A 16,965-nucleotide genomic window follows, 5' to 3' on the forward strand; every position below is an offset into this window, starting at 1 on the left:
CCTGCAGAAGAAGTTAAAAATGTGGAGAAACGGCTAAGAGGCAGCACACAGAAAAAGTCACAAGATGGCAAAGTGCCCAGAGGAAATTATCCATTTAATTATCCTGAATGAGAATGACCCAAATACATTAATAATAACAAATCTCTTATTATTTTCTATGACCTAACAGTGATGAAAAGCCTTTCCCCAAAGCTTTACTAATGCTTCAATAATTTTTTCTAATTAAACAATATAACCTTCTGCTGGATTATAAGAAATACACTTTAAAATCAATATTAAATCCAGCAGGAATAATGCTTTATCACTTGTATGGCACTTTATAATTTAAAGGTACTTTGATTTTCCAACAAAGGTCCGTTTAGTCAAGGCTATGGTTTTTCCAGTGGTCAGGTATGGCTGTGAGAGTTGGACTGTGAAGAAAGCTGAGCGCCGAAGAATTGATGCTTTTGAACTGTGTTGGAGAAGACTCTTGAGAGTCCCTTGGACTGCAAGGAGATCCAACCAGTGCATTCTAAAGGAGATCAGTCCTGGGTGTTCTTTGGAAGGACTGATGCTAAAGCTGAAACTCCAGTACTTTGGCCACCTCATGCAAAGAGTTGACTCATTGGAAAAGACTCTGATGCTGGGAGAGATTGGGGGCAGGAGAAGGGGATGACAGAGGATGACATGGTTGGATGGCATCACCGACTCGATGGACATGAGTTTAGGTGAACTGGGGGAGCTGGTGATGGACAAGGAGGCCTGGCGTGCTGCCATTCATGGGGTCACAAAGAGTCGGACACGACTGAGCGACTGAACTAACCATTCTACTCGATTCAGCCTGGCAGAAATTATCTCCACTTTTCAAATGACATAGCACATGAATCCTAGTGGACTTACACAGAATCTTAAAAACTAACCTTATCTTTAAGCCAGATTCTCTCTTTGCTGTCTATGTCATGTAATAATATTAAAGGAGGCAAAATATCTAAGAGTTGCAAAATCATGGAAATCTAGGTCTAAATCTCAACCTATCACTTAATCTCTATGCATCCCTAAGGAAGTTCTTTGACATGTATGGGGCTGAGCTTAGTTAAATGGGAATAATAAAATCTTCAGATGTTATTGTTAAATGGGATACAGCAGTTAAAGCCCTTACCATCACCTATAGCAGCTACACTTAGCACTGTCTTCATTTATATTCTTGTGAGAATCCAGCAATGAAGAAACTTAACTCTTATCTAAAAGAACTTGAGAAAGCCATGGACAGCGCAGGCCTCAGAATTCTAATGGCCTGTCCCACACTTATTCAAATAACTTATTATCATCACTCTATCATCCTAAAGGCTTTGGAGAAAATAACCAATGTCACAGTGCTGGGAGACCTATTTTTCTTAGATATCTAAAAATTTCAAAATCTCCTATGTAAGGAGCTCTGATCAAGAGTTGATTAAGAGCTATTACCTGTATCATCTAGGGCTGATGTTCACTCATGACGCCAGAAACAGAGCCTTATCTCATTTCAGATAGCTGATGGTCCCCACAAAAAAGATCCCAAACTAGACCATGTATGGAGACTAAAACCAGAGTCAGATAACACCAAAGGAAGGATATTGGTAAAAGAGGAGAGGAGTAAAATAAGAGAACTATCTTTCAACCTGAAGGCAAAGGGTCAAAAGCAGGCTTGCTATTACTTACTCCTGGCTTACCACCTCCTCATCCTCTGAGGATGATGCTGTTTCCTCCAGGTCCCGGGCCATCACAACTGGCATTTCCTTTAGAGTTTGTCATGCAGTCAGCAGACGGGGGCCTCAGAGACCTTTCCTTGCACATTCACTGGATCAAACAATTTGGGTGGCACAGATTCCTGCAAGAGAGACAAAGGATCTGAAACATAACCCAGCTGTCTTTATGTTCATTATTAACGGCGATCTTTTATGTAACTAAAACAGATATTTATGTAAATAGGGTCCAGCCTTTAGAAACTTACCTTTTTTCACAGTGCCTCACATATGGCACAATGATCAAGATTTTTTTTTGTCTGTCCTCTGTGTATTTGAAGAGAGGCTATTAAGTTTCCTGTGTTTCTTACATACTAAATGTAGTATGTAAGAAAGTTACATACTATGTAGTATGTAGTAGTTACATACTAAATCTAATATGCACCAAAATGATAGGGTTACTTAACTTTTAGGAAAATCTGAGGTATGCGGCTCATTACCTAAAACGTAGGTTCCTTGATAGCAAAACCTGACATGAGCTAAAATGAAAAACACAACTTTTAAGATCCTTCCAAATATTTCTTTAGAGTATAGATAAAATACGATCATGATTCCACTGAAATAAATACAAGCAAAAAATGAATATATTCTGCTGAATCAAGGTTGTAAATAGCAGCGGGGGCGGGCGGAGGGGAGAGGGGTCTGTCCTTACAAACGCTCTCAAAAATTATTCTCCCTTACTGAAAACCACAAACTATTACCCGAATATCGAATAGACATTAAAATTAGCCCATTTCTAATTATAATACTTTAATAGAGAAAAGGTACATTTCATAGTATGTTTGAGGATGGACTAGAAATAACAGATAAGAAAATGTTTGAATGACCATAATCCTATTACTCAAAGATTACCATTGAATCTTTCCAAACCTTATTTTTCTATGCATTAATATATGTTGTTGCTATGTTGCTAAGCCGCTTCAGTCGTGTCCGCTCTGACTCTGTGCGACCCCATAGACGACAGCCCACCAGGCTCCCCCATCCCTGGGATTCTCAAGGTAAGAACACTGGAGTGGGTTGCCATTGCCTTCTCCAATGCATGAAAGTGAAAAGTGAAAGTGAAATCGCTCAGTCGTGTCCGACTCTTAGCGACCCCATGGACTGCAGCCCACCAGGCTCCTCCGTCCATGGGATTTTCCAGGCAAGAGTACTGGAGTGGGGTGCCATTGCCTTCTCCGCATTAATATATGGGATAATCTAAACAGGGGGCGAGGAAAGCCAGTTCCGACAAGGATTCCCTACACATGTTCAGCGAAATGGGCAGTATGGAACAATCTCAAGGCTTTCTACCGAGTATCCCCAACAGGATTTCTCAGTATTTCCCAAAATGTTGGGAAGTCCCTTAAATTCATACAAAAGAAACTAAACCTCTAAGCGACGAAGGGATGCCAACCTGTCCTAGGCTGCGAGCTGGGCAGTAACAGACAGGGCGATCGGAAGATTGAGGGCACTTGCCCGAGTAGTGACCTCTCCCTAAAGGGATAAGGCTCTCAGATACACCCATGGCTCAGCCCTTCCCAGGGAGGTCCTCAGATGCTCCCCACGGAAAGGACACGGGGAGCCGCAGCCGCTGCGATTCAGCCCAGCGCGCCCGGAAGCCAACAGCTGTCCCGGACAGGGAGAGGGAAGTGCAGCGGTCGGCGCCCGCCCGGACTCGGGGCGCCCCTCTCTTCGGGGAGGAGAGCGCGGGCGCAGGCGTTTACCTGTTTCATCTTCCCATCGCTCGGGGCGGGCAGGCAGGGACAGCGCTCTGCGCCTACCTCCCTCCTCCTTCCCCAGCCGGGCTCAAGGCCGCAGCCGAAGGCGGCTTCCCCCGTTACTACAACAACCAACCAGCAACCGCCCGCTCGGACTCACTGCGCAGGCGCCTGCGCCCCGGCGCGGAGGACGCTTAGCTTCAGGCGCGTACAATTGTCGTCACCGCCGCGCCGAGCGGGCACAGGGCTCCGCTCCCCACAGAAGTCTTGACTTACTTTTCTTGCTCTTTCCCCCTCCGCCCCCAAAAGATTGACTCCGAACCTGGAGTGTTTCGCTGCGCTCAACAGGAGGGTTCACTGCAAGGGCGGCGTGCTGGGAGTGAGGTTTGCGGATCGGCAACCGCTGATTGGCAGTAAAGCGGTTCACGCCCCATCGCCTGCTCGAGCATAACCTAAACAGCCAATCAGAACGAGGGCTGATCGCAAGAAACCAATGCCGGAGCCGGGCTGAGAGTGGGGGCGGGGACAAGTGGCTCAGGTAGACTCAGGTCTGGAGCTGTGCTAGGGCAGTTCCTTTGCTGCTGCTACTACTGCTGCTGTGCTGAGAGTACTGTCGCCAGGTAGGGTGAATGTTGGGCGGGGTGGGGGGGAGAGGTGGGTGTCTGTGTGGCTTCTAATGGAGAGGATCCGCACAGCCTAAAGCAGTGGAGATGGGACAGAAGAAAGATACCCGGGAGGCAACCTTGTAGGGGGAAAAGAGATTTCAGAGACCAAGAGAAGACGAAGCTGGGAAAATGAAGGAAGCTTGGTAGGTACAGAACGAGTGAATCGATGAACAAATGAGTGGCCACTCTGAGCCTGGCACAATACTAGGAACCTTTGCTTTCTAAAGTAATTCTTATAATAACTCTTGGAATAGGTAATTTTAATCTCCATTTTGCAGGTAAGGAAATCTAAGCTGTAAAGTGTAAATTACTTCCCCACAGTCACACAGCTACTGAAAAGTGAGCCCAGGAAAGGAAACTCTCACCTGACTCTAGTAAACCACCTTACCTTTGCTGGCTTGTGCCTGGGTAAATTTTGAGAATAGACGTTGGATACTCTAACAGGCCCTCAAAAGCTTTGAGGCAGTCGTGCTGAGGGACTGGCAGAGCAGTTTGGAAGAGTGCTCAGGCTCTGTCTTCATCATCCACCTTCTGGAGTTTCTGAGAATTTCTGTGAAATGGGCATAAGTTCTGTCAAAGAGAGAGGTCATCCATACAGCTTTTCTGACTCTGAGAGCTTAAGGCTCCTGGTGAGGCACGGTGAGAAAACAATATGTTGGGGGGAGTGGAGTGTGTATGTCTTGGCCCATGCTGAAACTGCTTGTGATTCCATTAGAGCTTCATTCTCTCTGGACTTTAACGTCCAGCTTTGTGATCCATTTGCACTGAGGGGTTCATCCACTGACCCTTCTATCTCTGGAACTTGCTGTGTTTTTTGGTGCATCACACTTCTGCCATTACTGACTTTAATATTTGTTTCAGCTGAGTAATGTAGGACCATTCCAGAAGGCCTACTGTCAAAGTGACAAAGGAAGCCTGATAATTTGTCGCCACTTAAGGTTCAAAAAATTAACCAGACAATAGATAAACCATGGGTCACATACCAAAGATGAGAAGAAGCACTTCCATGATTTGATTTTTATCTACATGGTTTTTATTTAAACCAAGATGATTGAAATCTGTGCTCAGCCATGGTTGATCGAACATTTTGTTCTGTTTTTTAAATAAAAAATACATAGCCTGATGGTATTTTCTATACCACTTGAAGACAGGTGGCTATGGCTCACTTGTCTCTCACAGAAATGGAAACTTCATCAAAATATGCTCAGTGAGACATCTTAGAGACCAACAGACCATGGTTTTTATCTGAGCTCTTTCATCTATAGACTGTGTAACCTTAAGCAAGTCACTAAACATCTCTATGCCATCCCTCATCTATAAAGTGGAAATATTAATAGTGTCTACCAACTTTGTTTAAGGATTAAATGAGATAATATATGATAGGTGCTTGGCACAGTGCATGGCATATACAAGTCCTCAATAACTGTAGATTCTTCTGCAACCCAATACCAACATTGCTGTTTCCTTCTCCATCTAATTTTCTTACTATTTGTGAACTCACAACAATTTATTAATTTGTAACTTTTATATTGTTCTCCTAATTTATGAAGCATGATGTCCCTGAAAACCAAAGTATAGAAAAGTTAAAGCATGTTAATAATGCCCTCAAATCATACATGCCACTCAGACATAGAAGGCTTGTCTGTCCTTGGAAGGATCGCTCACCAGTAGCCAGGCAGGTATCTATCAGTAGATTTATAATCACCTTTGAGCTACTTGCAGTACAAAAGGTTGACGTGAAACACCAGGTTACAAGTAAAGATCCCAGGGGACTAATTCTAGCCAAGAGAAGAGAGTACTGATTTAGGCTAATATTTTGGAGAAATTCCTTAGACAAACATAAGCATGGTGCTACTTATTTCAGAGTATACTGTTGACTCACCACTATTAGTATGATGAAATATTGAGACCAATTTCTGTGAGTCTTACACTAAATTCCATTTTATTTCTTTGTAGTGACGTTTGGACACCTCCCTATCTTCTGTTTCTTTCTTTCCATTTTTCTCACTGGGTTTGTCATTTCCACCCACTGCATTATTTAGTCTTTTTACTCTGGTCAGCACACTTTGATTTAAGGTAGATATTTAAAGGCAGTGTGCCAACCCTATAAAGGGTGCCTGGGGATAGACAATTCTCCGGCACTTGGGAGAGAAGTTTATGAAATCACTGACAAAGTAGGATTAGTACAGCTCTCATGAATGGGACACAGGTTAACTACAGAGCTTATGGTAGAAGCACATTAACCATCTATTGTCTCCTGCCCTTTGCTTTTGTTTCCAAGGCAAAAAGCCCTCTCAAGTTGGAGGGGAGCCATGAGCCGATTCCTAAACATGTTACGAAGCTGGCTGGTGATGGTATCCATCGTAGCTGCAGGGAACTCACTACAGAGCTTCCGAGACCACACCTTTCTCTATGAAAAGCTCTATACCGGCAAGCCAGACCTGGGTAAGAAAGCAAACACCTCATCCTTTGTGGTAGTGGCTTAAATGGTGGTCCCCAGACCTGGCTGTACATCACAGTAACTGTGAAAAACTAAAATCAAACAAAGCACAGGTGGCCAATTCCCTCTCCAGACCTAATTATTGAATCTTTCACCCCCTGGATGTGTCATAGGAAGTTCTTTTTAGAAACTTGGCAGGTGATTCTGATTTTGCCTAAGCTAGTGATCCTAAGCTACTAGAGTAACAGATGTGGTGGATAACAATTGTCCATTTTGCCCACAAGCTTCTCTGAATACCTTTCCCTTCATTTTACACTGCCCTTGGCAGCTGGTCTATACAAATACCATTACAAGAACAAGTGAGGAGACAGACTTCTGATGACTGATACCTGATGAGGAAACCATGAAGGTTTTCCTGTTGCTTCTTTCAGAAATCAGGTCATGGGCCGTATGGTTTATACCCTACATTGCATATGGAGAATTACTCATCCAAGGTCTTCTCAAACCATGACACAGACCCTGACTAGATATCCAAAATCCCTCCAGGTTGGTTTCCCACATGAACTTCCACAGGCCCACGATGGCTTTCCCCAGCGTCCTGAGCCTCTCTGCTGGAGAGTGGCTGCACATTTCAGCTTGCGCTTCCCTGCTTTGATACGTGGGGTGGCTTGAGCGGCAGCACCGTTTCATAGTAGCGACAATTCTATGTCACATTTATAGGTAACCTAGATTCAGGCTCTGACCTAGCTCATTTTTCTGCAACATCTGGGTATAAAATGAAAGTAAATAGGCTAAGCCTCACTTTGAACAAAGCTCAAGTATAATAGGCTTAGAGAACCTGGAAAAGTGGGTGAAACAATTCCATTTTTCACCCTCCAGTGCTGTCCTCCAGTGGTCCAGGAACTCTGTATAGATTCACAGGTTTTTAGAGGTCATCTCACCTAGCCCTTTGAATTTAAAGTTGAGACAGAAAAGTCCAGGGGTTATGTGATTTGTCAAAGGGCGTATAGCTGAGCAGAAGTGTGTTTGTTAGTTTGTGCATGCATGCATGCACACACAGCCCGGAAATAGGTCCCTCGGGACCTCCTGGTGCTTTGCTGGTGATAGCAGGACCCTGGAGCATCCAGTAGAAGAATTGTACCTGATGCCTACTCTGGTTAGCGTTACTGAGGTACTCCATTTGTATATCTCACCCTTAGTGAGATATATAGAAGTAGAATAGAGAAATTTCCTATCTTTCCATCAGAAGAGCTATCAAAATGCTTTATAAAGAGTGTAAAAAGAAAAAATATATATAGCCCTCCAGGACTGACTTCCCTGGTGGCTCAGATGGTAAAGCATCTGCCTACCATGCAGGAGACCTGGGTTCCATCACTGGGTCGGGAAGATCCCCTGGAGAAGGAAATGGCAACCCACTCCAACATTCTTGCCTCAAAAATCCCATGGACCAAAGAGCCTAGTAGCCTACAGTCCATGGGGTCACAAAGAGGCGGACACAACTGAGCGACTTCACTTCAGGACTAACCGTTAAATATTAGTTTGGGATATGGGATTTTTTTTCTGAAAATGACTACCATCTAAAGATCTTTGGGGTTATGCATTTGGTGTTTCTGTCTGGTTTTCCAAAGGCTCAAAAATCCTTAAAGGAAAATCCTGAAAGACATTTCGGTTGTGAGTCTTGTCCCTTAAAATTTCTCTTGCTCAGGAGACCAGCAAAGGAAGTATCTTTGCTTTTCACCGTAGATCAATGCCAGTACATTAAAATCAACAAGGCAAGGCTTTAGAAAATACCAGGGGGGTTTCAGCCTACCTCCAGAGTATGTGATTTCACTGATCTGGTATCCAGGTCTTGGTAATTTGATAAAATTTCTTCAGTTGATTCTAATATATGCCCAGGGTCAATAAGCACTGTTACGATGGACTATGATTCACACTCTCTGGAGAAGATATTGTCACAGCAGTGCCAGAATGAAACTAGCAAGAGCAGAGTGGCCCTAGCAAACACAGGAACTTTGTTCCCTTCCCACACGCACAGGAAACCAGCCTCATTAGGGCTTCATTCACATAATATAGATCTGAATTCAGGAGATCCAGGGACCTGGGTCTCTTAAAGACCAGGTGTGACTCTCTAGACAGGGCTCAGTATTGCTTAGTATTTTTGTGTTCTGTCCCGCATCAGCCTCACTGAAAGTCTGCTGACCTCCTAGGCATCTTGTATTGACAGACCGCTCACCACCGTGTTCCTCCACACTTATCCTGATTCAGACTCGCTTGCTTCACCAATACTAGAGCAGCTTCCAGGCAGAGCCATAAACCACTAACCCAGGAATTACTGTCTAAGTGGGCTGTTTGTTGGGTTTCTACTCTTGGAACTCGCCCGCCCAACTGTAGGCGTTGGAAGAGAAGCTGAACCAGTTCTCCTTCCGGAATTCTTTGCATCCCTTCTAGTTTGCACGTACAGCATCAGAGCCTGTACTTTGCCCAGCCAAGGGGATCGCAGGCTCAGCTCTCTGACTCCTCCAGTGAAGTTGGAGGAGTTTGGAGGGAACCCTGATGCACCCTTCTCAACACTCCTGCTTGTTTCTGCTGCACAGTGAATGGCCTCCAAGCTCGGACCTATGGAATCTGGACGCTGCTCTCATCAGTGGTTCGCTGCCTCTGCGCCATTGACATTCACAACAAAACGTATGTAAAGGAGGGAACAGCATCTCCCTGTGTTGGAAATGGGTGCTAAGCAGAGCCATTGTGTTCCTCCCTCGGAGACTTATTTATCAATGCCAGTACATGAAAATCAACAAGGCAAGGCTTTAGAAAATACCAGGGGTTCCTGGGCCCGTCTCCAGAGTGTATGATTTAACTGATATGGTATCCAGGTCTGGGCAATTTGATAAAATTTCTTCAGTTGATTCTAATAAATGCCCAGGGCCAAGAGGCAGTTATGATGGACTATGATTCCATCATATGGTCTATGATTTGATACAGTAACCTAAGATGTGAAGATAAAAGATTACTAGGTACCATTCCTTCCAGGGCTATAAAACAGAACAGGCCTGAAGGTCTTTAAAGCTTAACAATTCTTTGAAATGGACACAGCAAACTGGTTATGTGTGATCCAGCGGCCTGCATCACATCCCTCTACTTCCGTACTAACGGGTCAGCCTTTCTTCTACTAAAGAGGTAGTGTGCTTGCTCTTTTTAGAGAGGCCATGGCACCTATACTCACATTCCTCCTTGAGAGGCAGGGATGAACAGAAATCAGGATCCATGATGTCAAGAGCCCACCAGTAAACAGCTGTTTGTTTACACAGAGTCATGAAGTGAGGGTCACAGAGAACCGAGGACTCCTCTGTATTCTGCCTCTTCATAGGGCTCACACAGACTGCGTGCATGTGTGCGTGCACACTCATGTCCAGCTCTTTGTGACCGCATGGACCGTAGCCCACCAGGCAAGAATACTGGAGTGGGTTGCCATTTCCTTATCCAATGCATGCATGCTAAGTCGCTTAAGTTGTGTCTGACTCTGTGGGACCCTATGAACAGCAGCCCACCAGGCCCTTCTGTCCACGGGATTCTCTATGCAAGAATGCTGGAGTGGGTTGCCATTTCATTCTCCGTCATACAACTAGTGTGGAACAGGTGCAGGCAGTCGCAGCCCCTGGGCTAGACAGTGTTGTAATCTGAACTGGCCGCTGGATGGGGCTCGAGCTGTCTTTACAACACCAATCATCACCGCAACTGAGGTGGAAAGTTTGCTCAGGTCCCCAAGTGAGGCCACCAAAAGAACTTCATACCAAAATACTTGTGTGTTAGCCAGACTCTCAGCATCTGGGCAAGAGAGGAGATGGTGATACTTATTGAGCCCCTCTTATTATACCAGATGCTTCCACATGACTTTGATGAAGTCTCCTCCTAGTAGCCCTGGGAAGCAGTGATTTTTGTTGCTGATTCTGTAGATCTGCATATTAGAGACTCAGTTCATTTAAACTGAGAAGACTAGGACAAGTGGGATTTGAGGGCTGTTAGCACTGTGATCTCTCCAGCTTTATTTTTTCATACTTTTGAACCTGAAACAATGGTCTACTTGTTCTAGATTGATATGTATTTTTGGAAGCAGCAAGGTTTAGTGGAAACACTCGGAGGCCCAAGAATGAAAATTAGAAAATAGGCTCTGGTCTCATTTCTGTTGGTAATAGCTTTGAAACAGCAAGTTTATTATAGACCTTCTCTGCATCTCAGTCCCTTCATGTATAAAATGAGACTCGTGGATCTGTTTTTCCTCTCAGGGTGACTGGGAGGGAGTAAGGACCGCATAATCATTTTAACGACCTTTACCATGATGAAGAATTACTGACAAGTAGAAGGGGTGTATCTTTTCTTTGTTGTGCTTTGGGGATGAACAGGGACAGCTGAGACTTAACTTTAGGTCTCTTACCCATTCATTTCCCCTCCACCCAACACAGGACAGCCAGAAATGCTGACTTCCATTTCCAACTTTTTTGTAAAGCCTGGATTTTTTGTCCCTGTGCTTCTGATATGCTCTCTGATCATATTCCCTCCCTAACCAGAAACCTGAAGTCAATTCCCAGCTGTTCTCACTTTCTGAAACAGTCTGCATTTTTCCTATTTAATAGGTATTTCTCTAAATAAGCCAACTTTCACTTGAAAGAAAAAAAGACATTCAGGAAGTTTTAACTGAAATCTGTAATATTTTATTTCTTAGGAAAAAGGTATCTGAAGCAAAAATGTCAAGATAGTGAGATTTGATGGAGTAGGGTATTGGTTGTATAGGGGTAAATTCTATTATGAATGATTTTTTGTATGTTTGAAGTATTTCATAATTTTTAAATTTCGTAGTTAAAGAAGAAAGATACCAGCTATCAAAGTGGTCCATCTTCCTATAACTTCTGTCTTCTCCACCTCCTTGTCAAAACTGAGGAACAAGTTATCTTCCTGTGAGGTTGTCATTGTGTCCTCCATCTGACCATTTTGCTAGGTTAAGATGCAGAGTATCTTAAGATGCAGCCAATGTTGCAAAATCATCTAAAAGTCCCAGAAAGGCCCTTGCTACCCATTCCTCATTCATGCCCTTCATTCAGTGGCATCCATCAGATGAGCACTGACCAGCCCCTGGCCAGACACTTGAAAAGCAGGCTTGGACTAGAGTCAAGCCAGTTTGAGTAAGTAGAATACATAAGTGTGATTGATCCAAAATTGTCTACACTATCTAGGATTGCCGTAGTCCAGACTCTGCTATCACTGGCTTCACCACCTTGCTAAGACTTGCAAAGCCACTCTGGATGGCTGGGTCATTCTCCTCTCGATTTAGCAGTTGAAGGCTTCAGTTTTGCCCTAGAGGTGAATAAAATTGATGTGATCTAGCAGCTGCCATCTGTGGTGTCGCACAGAGTTGGACACAACTGATGTGACTTAGCAGCAACAGCAGCAGCAGCCAGGTCTTTCGCGGGACCAAGTCTCCTTTTTCTTTAGCCGTAGTCATTTCCTGGGTTTTAATTTGTGTGTTTCAAGTCTGACTACTTCCTCCACACTGAACAAACTGTACCTACAATCCCATTTCTGTCTGTTCCCCTGTAGGCTCTACTACATCACGCTCTGGACCTTCTTCCTCGCATTAGGGCACTTCCTCTGTGAGTTGTTTGTATTTGGGACCGCGGCTCCCACGATTGGCGTCATGGCACCCCTCATGGTGGCAAGTAAGCATCGAGTGACCCTGGAACTCCCACAGGAGCCGTCCCAGCCCTAAGGACAAGCCTTATACAAGTAATCTAAGCAAGCACGGTGCTTATGTCAGCCACTAACCTTGTCTGTCTGTATTTAAGGTATCTCAATCCTGGGCATGCTAGTGGGGCTCCGGCACCTAGAAGCAGAACCAGGATCCAGACAGAAGAAGAGAAACTGAGGCCAACATCCCCATGTCCAAGATGTCATCTCCTGCCTTTGCTCGCCTCTTCTGTCTCTATGCTCTTCAGTTTCATTTCTGCTCCATCATCCACTTACAGCCTTTCACATTTGGGGTTTTTTTTCTTTAATTAAAATTTTTTAAAGATATTACATGCATACAGAAAGTCAGTGCCATTTAAATGTATGTAAAGAATGAAATTCTCCAAGCCAGGCTTCAGCAATACGTGAACCGTGAACTTCCTGATGTTCAGGCTGGTTTTAGAAAAGGCAGAGGAAGCAGAGATCAAATTGCCAACATCCGCTGGATCATGGAAAAAGCAAGAGAGTTCCAGAAAAACATCTATTTCTGCTTTATTGACTATGCCAAAGCCTTTGAGTGTGTGGTTCACAATAAATTGTGGAAAATTCTGAAAGAGATGGGAATACCAGACCACCTGGCCTGCCTCTTGAGAAACCTATATGCAGGTTAGGAAGCAACAGTTAGAACTGGACATGGAACAAAAGACTGGTTCCAAATAGGAAAAGGAGTACATCAAGGCTGTATATTGTCACCCTGCTTATTTAGCTTATATGCAGAGTACATCATGAGAAACGCTGGGCTGGATGAAGCACAAGCTGGAATCAAAATTGCCAGGAGAAATATTAATAACCTGAGATATGCAGATGACACCACCCTTATGGCAGAAAGTGAAGAACTAAAGAGCCTCTTGATGCAAGTGAAAGAGGAAAGTGAAAAAGTTGGCTTAAGGCTCAATATTCAGAAAACTAAGATAATGGCATCTGGTCCCATGACTTCATGGCAAATAGATGGGGAAACAGTGGCTGACTTTATCTTTCTGGGCTCCAAAATCACTGCAGATGGTGATTGCAGCCATGAAATTAAAAGATGCTTACTCTTTGGAAGGAAAGTGATGACCAACCTAGACAGCATATTCAAAAGGAGAGACATTACTTTGTCACCAAAGTACGTCTAGTCAAGGCTATGGTTTTTCCAGTGGTCATGTATGGATGTGAGAGTTGGAGTGTGAAGAAAGCTGAACATCGAAGAATTGATGCTTTTGAACTGTGGTGATGGAGAAGACTCTTGAGAGTCCCTTGGACTGCAAGGATATCCAACCAGTCCATCCTAAAGGAGATCAGTCCTGGGTGTTCATTGGAAGGATTGATGTTGAAGCTGAAACTCCAAGACTTTAGCCACCTGATGTGAAGAGCTGACTCATTTGAAAAGACCCGGATGCTGGGAAAGATTGGGGGCAGGAGGAGAAGGGGACCACAGAGGATGAGATGGTTGGATGGCATCACAGACACAACGGACATGGGTTTGAGTGGACTCTGGGAGTTGGTGATGGACAGGGAGGCCTGGAGTGCTGTGGTTCATGGGGTCACAAAGAGTTGGACATGACTGAGCGACTGAACTGAACTAAACGGAAAGAAGCATTTTATAATGACGTACATCTGTCCAAATCAAGAAACTGCCAATATATCTGAAGCCCACTGTGTGCTCTTCCCGCACCCACGTCCTCTTCCAGCACTACTTTTCCAGCCTTCTCCTTTTTTGATTTTATTTTTAACTGTCGACTGGTATGGTTGGAAGACACAAACTGAAACTTCAAGCTGCTACTTTGCCCAGAGCATTGCCACCAAGGACTGCTTTGAGGGGTTGTCCATCCAGGTTGGGTTCCTTTCTGCTGCTTGACCCAAGACTCTGAACCACCTGGGGGACAAGCAGTTCTTTTAAGAAGGGCTGGCTGGCCAGTGAGTGTGGCCCCTGTCCTTGTGCCTACAGGTGGATCAGGGTTGGAAGGGTCTTTAGACCTTCCAGTCAGCTGTATTTGTGTAATGAGACTTGTAATAAATAGAGAAACCTTCTGCTCTGATCCGTCCTGGTACTTTGGCCTCCTCTAATCCCAGAGTGCCCCTGCCCTCCTCTGAGGCCCAGCAGAGGAAGATCCCAGCTTTCTGCAGATCAAATACACAATAATGAGTAGGACAGTGCAAGACCCAGGCAAACCTGGCTGCCTTTAGTCTCTTGTTCATTTCTGATGAAGTCAAATCTTCCTCCTCTCTGTCCCCACCTTCAAAATTCTGAGCACACAACTGAATAGCCAGAACCCTCTCTTGTTTTCTTCACAAAGAAGAATCAGGTTCCTGAGAAAGCATAACCAGACAACATGGAAGAAACAGCTGTATGAGCATGAAAAGAGCACTGGAGCCCAAGGACAAGGCACTGGAGCAGACGGCTGCCGTCCAAACACAGCCCTGAGCACCTCCACAGTGGCTGGACACTCACACACAGTGTATAGATGCGAGAACCCATTCGCTACTTCAGCGAGTGTTTATTGAACACTTACTCCATGCCAGACACTTGGGAAGGGAAAATGAATGACCCAGGCAATGTCCCTGGGGTCAAGAAACAGACTGTCAACAAGCCCACACCTGAAAGCACAACCCCAGACAGTGCTAAGACTCTAGAAAACCAGGTGCCATGATTCAGACGAGGAGGGAGGTACAGAACTGAGATCACTGGGAAAAGCCTCTCTGAGGAGGTGTGATCTGAGTTGAATATGTGTCAGGCAGTATTTGGGCTTCCCTGGTGGCTCAGACGGTAAAAGCATCTGCCTACAATGTGGGAGACCCAGGTTCGATCCCTGGATCAGGAAGATCCCTTGGAGAAGGAAATAGCAACCCACTCCAGTACTCTTGCCTGGAAAATCCCATGGACGGAGGAGCCGGGTGGGCTGCAGTCCATGGGGTGGCAAAGAGTCAGCACTTAGTCTGTTCAAGGACTAAGGTCACTAAACTACAGAATGGTGACGTTCCTAAGTGAAAGGTAGAAGCTGGAAAGGGAGCAGGGGGCTTGTGAAGGGCATTCCCAACCAGTTAAGGCTCTTCAGGTGAAAGGAACAAAATCTTCCTTAAACTAGCTGAAGCGATAAAGATAACATTGGCTGACAAAACTGGAAAGAGGATTATAGGCTTCAGGAATGGTTTGATCAGGACTCAGTTCCATTTCTCTGGAGTTCTTTTGACTCTGCCCTCCTGTGTTGGCTTCATCCACAGGCTGGCTTCGTTCATGGTACCAAAAGTGGTTGTAGCAATTCAGGCCTCATGTCCCCACCTAGAAAGAGAGCTCCGTGGTACAAACTATCTTTCCCTTACCAGCTATTGTAGGAGGCAGTAAGAAAAGCAGTGATCTTACAGAGAGTTAATGTTCAGGTGGAGGTCTGCAGGGAGCCCAGCTTAGAAAGGAATGAATGAAAGCACAAGACGATATGGGTCTTCTAGGCGTGCCTCAAGGAAATGTGATTCCAAATAAATAAAGGCAAGATCCCAGAGGATCTACAGAAATGATACAGAGTATTTGGCAGCTACTCTGGCTATTAGGGTTCTCAAACAGCCCAGGCTTGGCTCCCTTCCCAGGTGATTTAAAGTGGAATCCTAACGTTGTTTGTCTGCCTAAGGATTGCTGACAGAGGGAGCCAGAGTGCCCCAGACACAGCCAGCTCACTAGAGAAGAAATGTCCAGGAAAGTGATGACTGCAGCCCATTCCTGTAACGCACAGAAGGTGAATGCATTACAAAGGGAAGAGGGACAGGAAGGGGAACAATCCAGAACTGCAGAAAACAAAACTGGATTCCGGCCCAGTCAGTCTGCTGCATGACTGCTGTGCTTGGAGAACAGACATGCCAGCCACCCTGGGAGATACAGGCAGAAACCACAGTGGGCTCTTGGCAGCAGGCACACTCGGGTGACGCTGTCACACTTGGCAGCAGGCACACTGTCCTCATGTGGATGCTGTGTGGAAAGCAGTCCCAGTCCCGTGTTAGGCACTGAGTTGCAGTGCCCAAATAGGCCAGGTGTAACCTCTGCAGCCTCATCTTAAAAATAACCCACAAGGGGGAAAAGACCTAAACAGACATTTCTCTGAAGAAGACATACAGATGTCTAACCGACACATGAAAATATACTCAACATCACTGATTATTAGAGAAATGCAAATCAAAACCACAATGAGATATTACCTCACACTGGTCAGAATGGCCATCATTAAAATGTCTACAAACAGTAAATGCTGGAGAAGGTGTGGAGAAAAGGGAAGTCTTGCACTGTTGGTGGGAATGTAAATTGATCCAGCCACTATGGAAGATGGTATGGAGATTCCTTAAAAAACTAGGAGTAAAACCACCATATGACCGAGCAATCCCAGTCCTAGGCATATACCGTGAGGAAGCCAGGGTTGAAAAAGACACATGTATCCCATTGTTCATTGGAGCACTATTTACAATAGCTAGAACATGGAAGCAGCCTAGATGTGCATCAACAGATGAATGGATAAAGAACTGTTACATATACAGAGTGGAATATTACTCAGCCATAAAAAGGAACACATTTGAGTCAGTTCTGATGAGGTAGATGAACATAGAACCTATTATACAGAGTGAAGTGAGTCAGAAAGAGAAATAGAAATACTGTATTCTAGTCC

General features: G+C 44.8%; 2 protein-coding genes across 51 annotated transcripts in view; one reads left to right on the top strand and one right to left on the bottom strand.

Annotated features, from left to right (window-relative positions):
- Nucleotides 1–3,916, bottom strand: part of TTLL5 (tubulin tyrosine ligase like 5) — a 316,623-nt gene extending 312,707 nt beyond the window's left edge. For 40 of the 50 annotated variants that reach the window (XM_086319573.1, XM_086319572.1, XM_086319553.1 and 37 more), the window contains exons 1-2: nt 3,464–3,615; nt 1,678–1,846 (exon numbers count right to left, since the gene is read on the bottom strand). In XM_086319573.1, coding sequence (XP_086175699.1) covers nt 1,678–1,751 — 74 coding nt within the window. In that variant the 5' untranslated portion in view covers nt 1,752–1,846; nt 3,464–3,615. The other 10 variants (XM_086319545.1, XM_086319536.1, XM_086319563.1 and 7 more) reach the window with 4 other exon arrangements.
- Nucleotides 3,917–3,978: 62 nt separating this feature from the next.
- Nucleotides 3,979–14,358, top strand: ERG28 (ergosterol biosynthesis 28 homolog). The gene is made up of 5 exons (XM_086319593.1): nt 3,979–4,077; nt 6,404–6,567; nt 9,157–9,247; nt 12,155–12,273; nt 12,400–14,358. Exons 2-5 carry the CDS (start codon nt 6,435–6,437, stop codon nt 12,477–12,479), a joined length of 423 nt encoding a protein of 140 aa, XP_086175719.1. The 5' UTR covers nt 3,979–4,077; nt 6,404–6,434; the 3' UTR covers nt 12,480–14,358.
- Nucleotides 14,359–16,965: the final 2,607 nt, after the last annotated feature.

This window comes from Bos grunniens, chromosome 10 (genome assembly GCF_055505025.1).
Source record: "Bos grunniens cultivar Pamir isolate PY7600 chromosome 10, Bosgru_T2T1.0, whole genome shotgun sequence".
Lineage (NCBI taxonomy): Eukaryota > Metazoa > Chordata > Mammalia > Artiodactyla > Bovidae > Bos > Bos grunniens.

Excerpts from the sequence above, each read along its gene's own strand:
- ERG28 (XM_086319593.1), top strand. The coding sequence starts at position 6,435 with ATGAGCCGATTCCTAAACATGTTACGAAGCTGGCTGGTGATGGTATCC. Across the intron at positions 9,248-12,154 it reads ATTGACATTCACAACAAAAC|GCTCTACTACATCACGCTCT; the intron begins GTATGTAAAGGA and ends GTTCCCCTGTAG. Across the intron at positions 12,274-12,399 it reads GGCACCCCTCATGGTGGCAA|GTATCTCAATCCTGGGCATG; the intron begins GTAAGCATCGAG and ends TCTGTATTTAAG.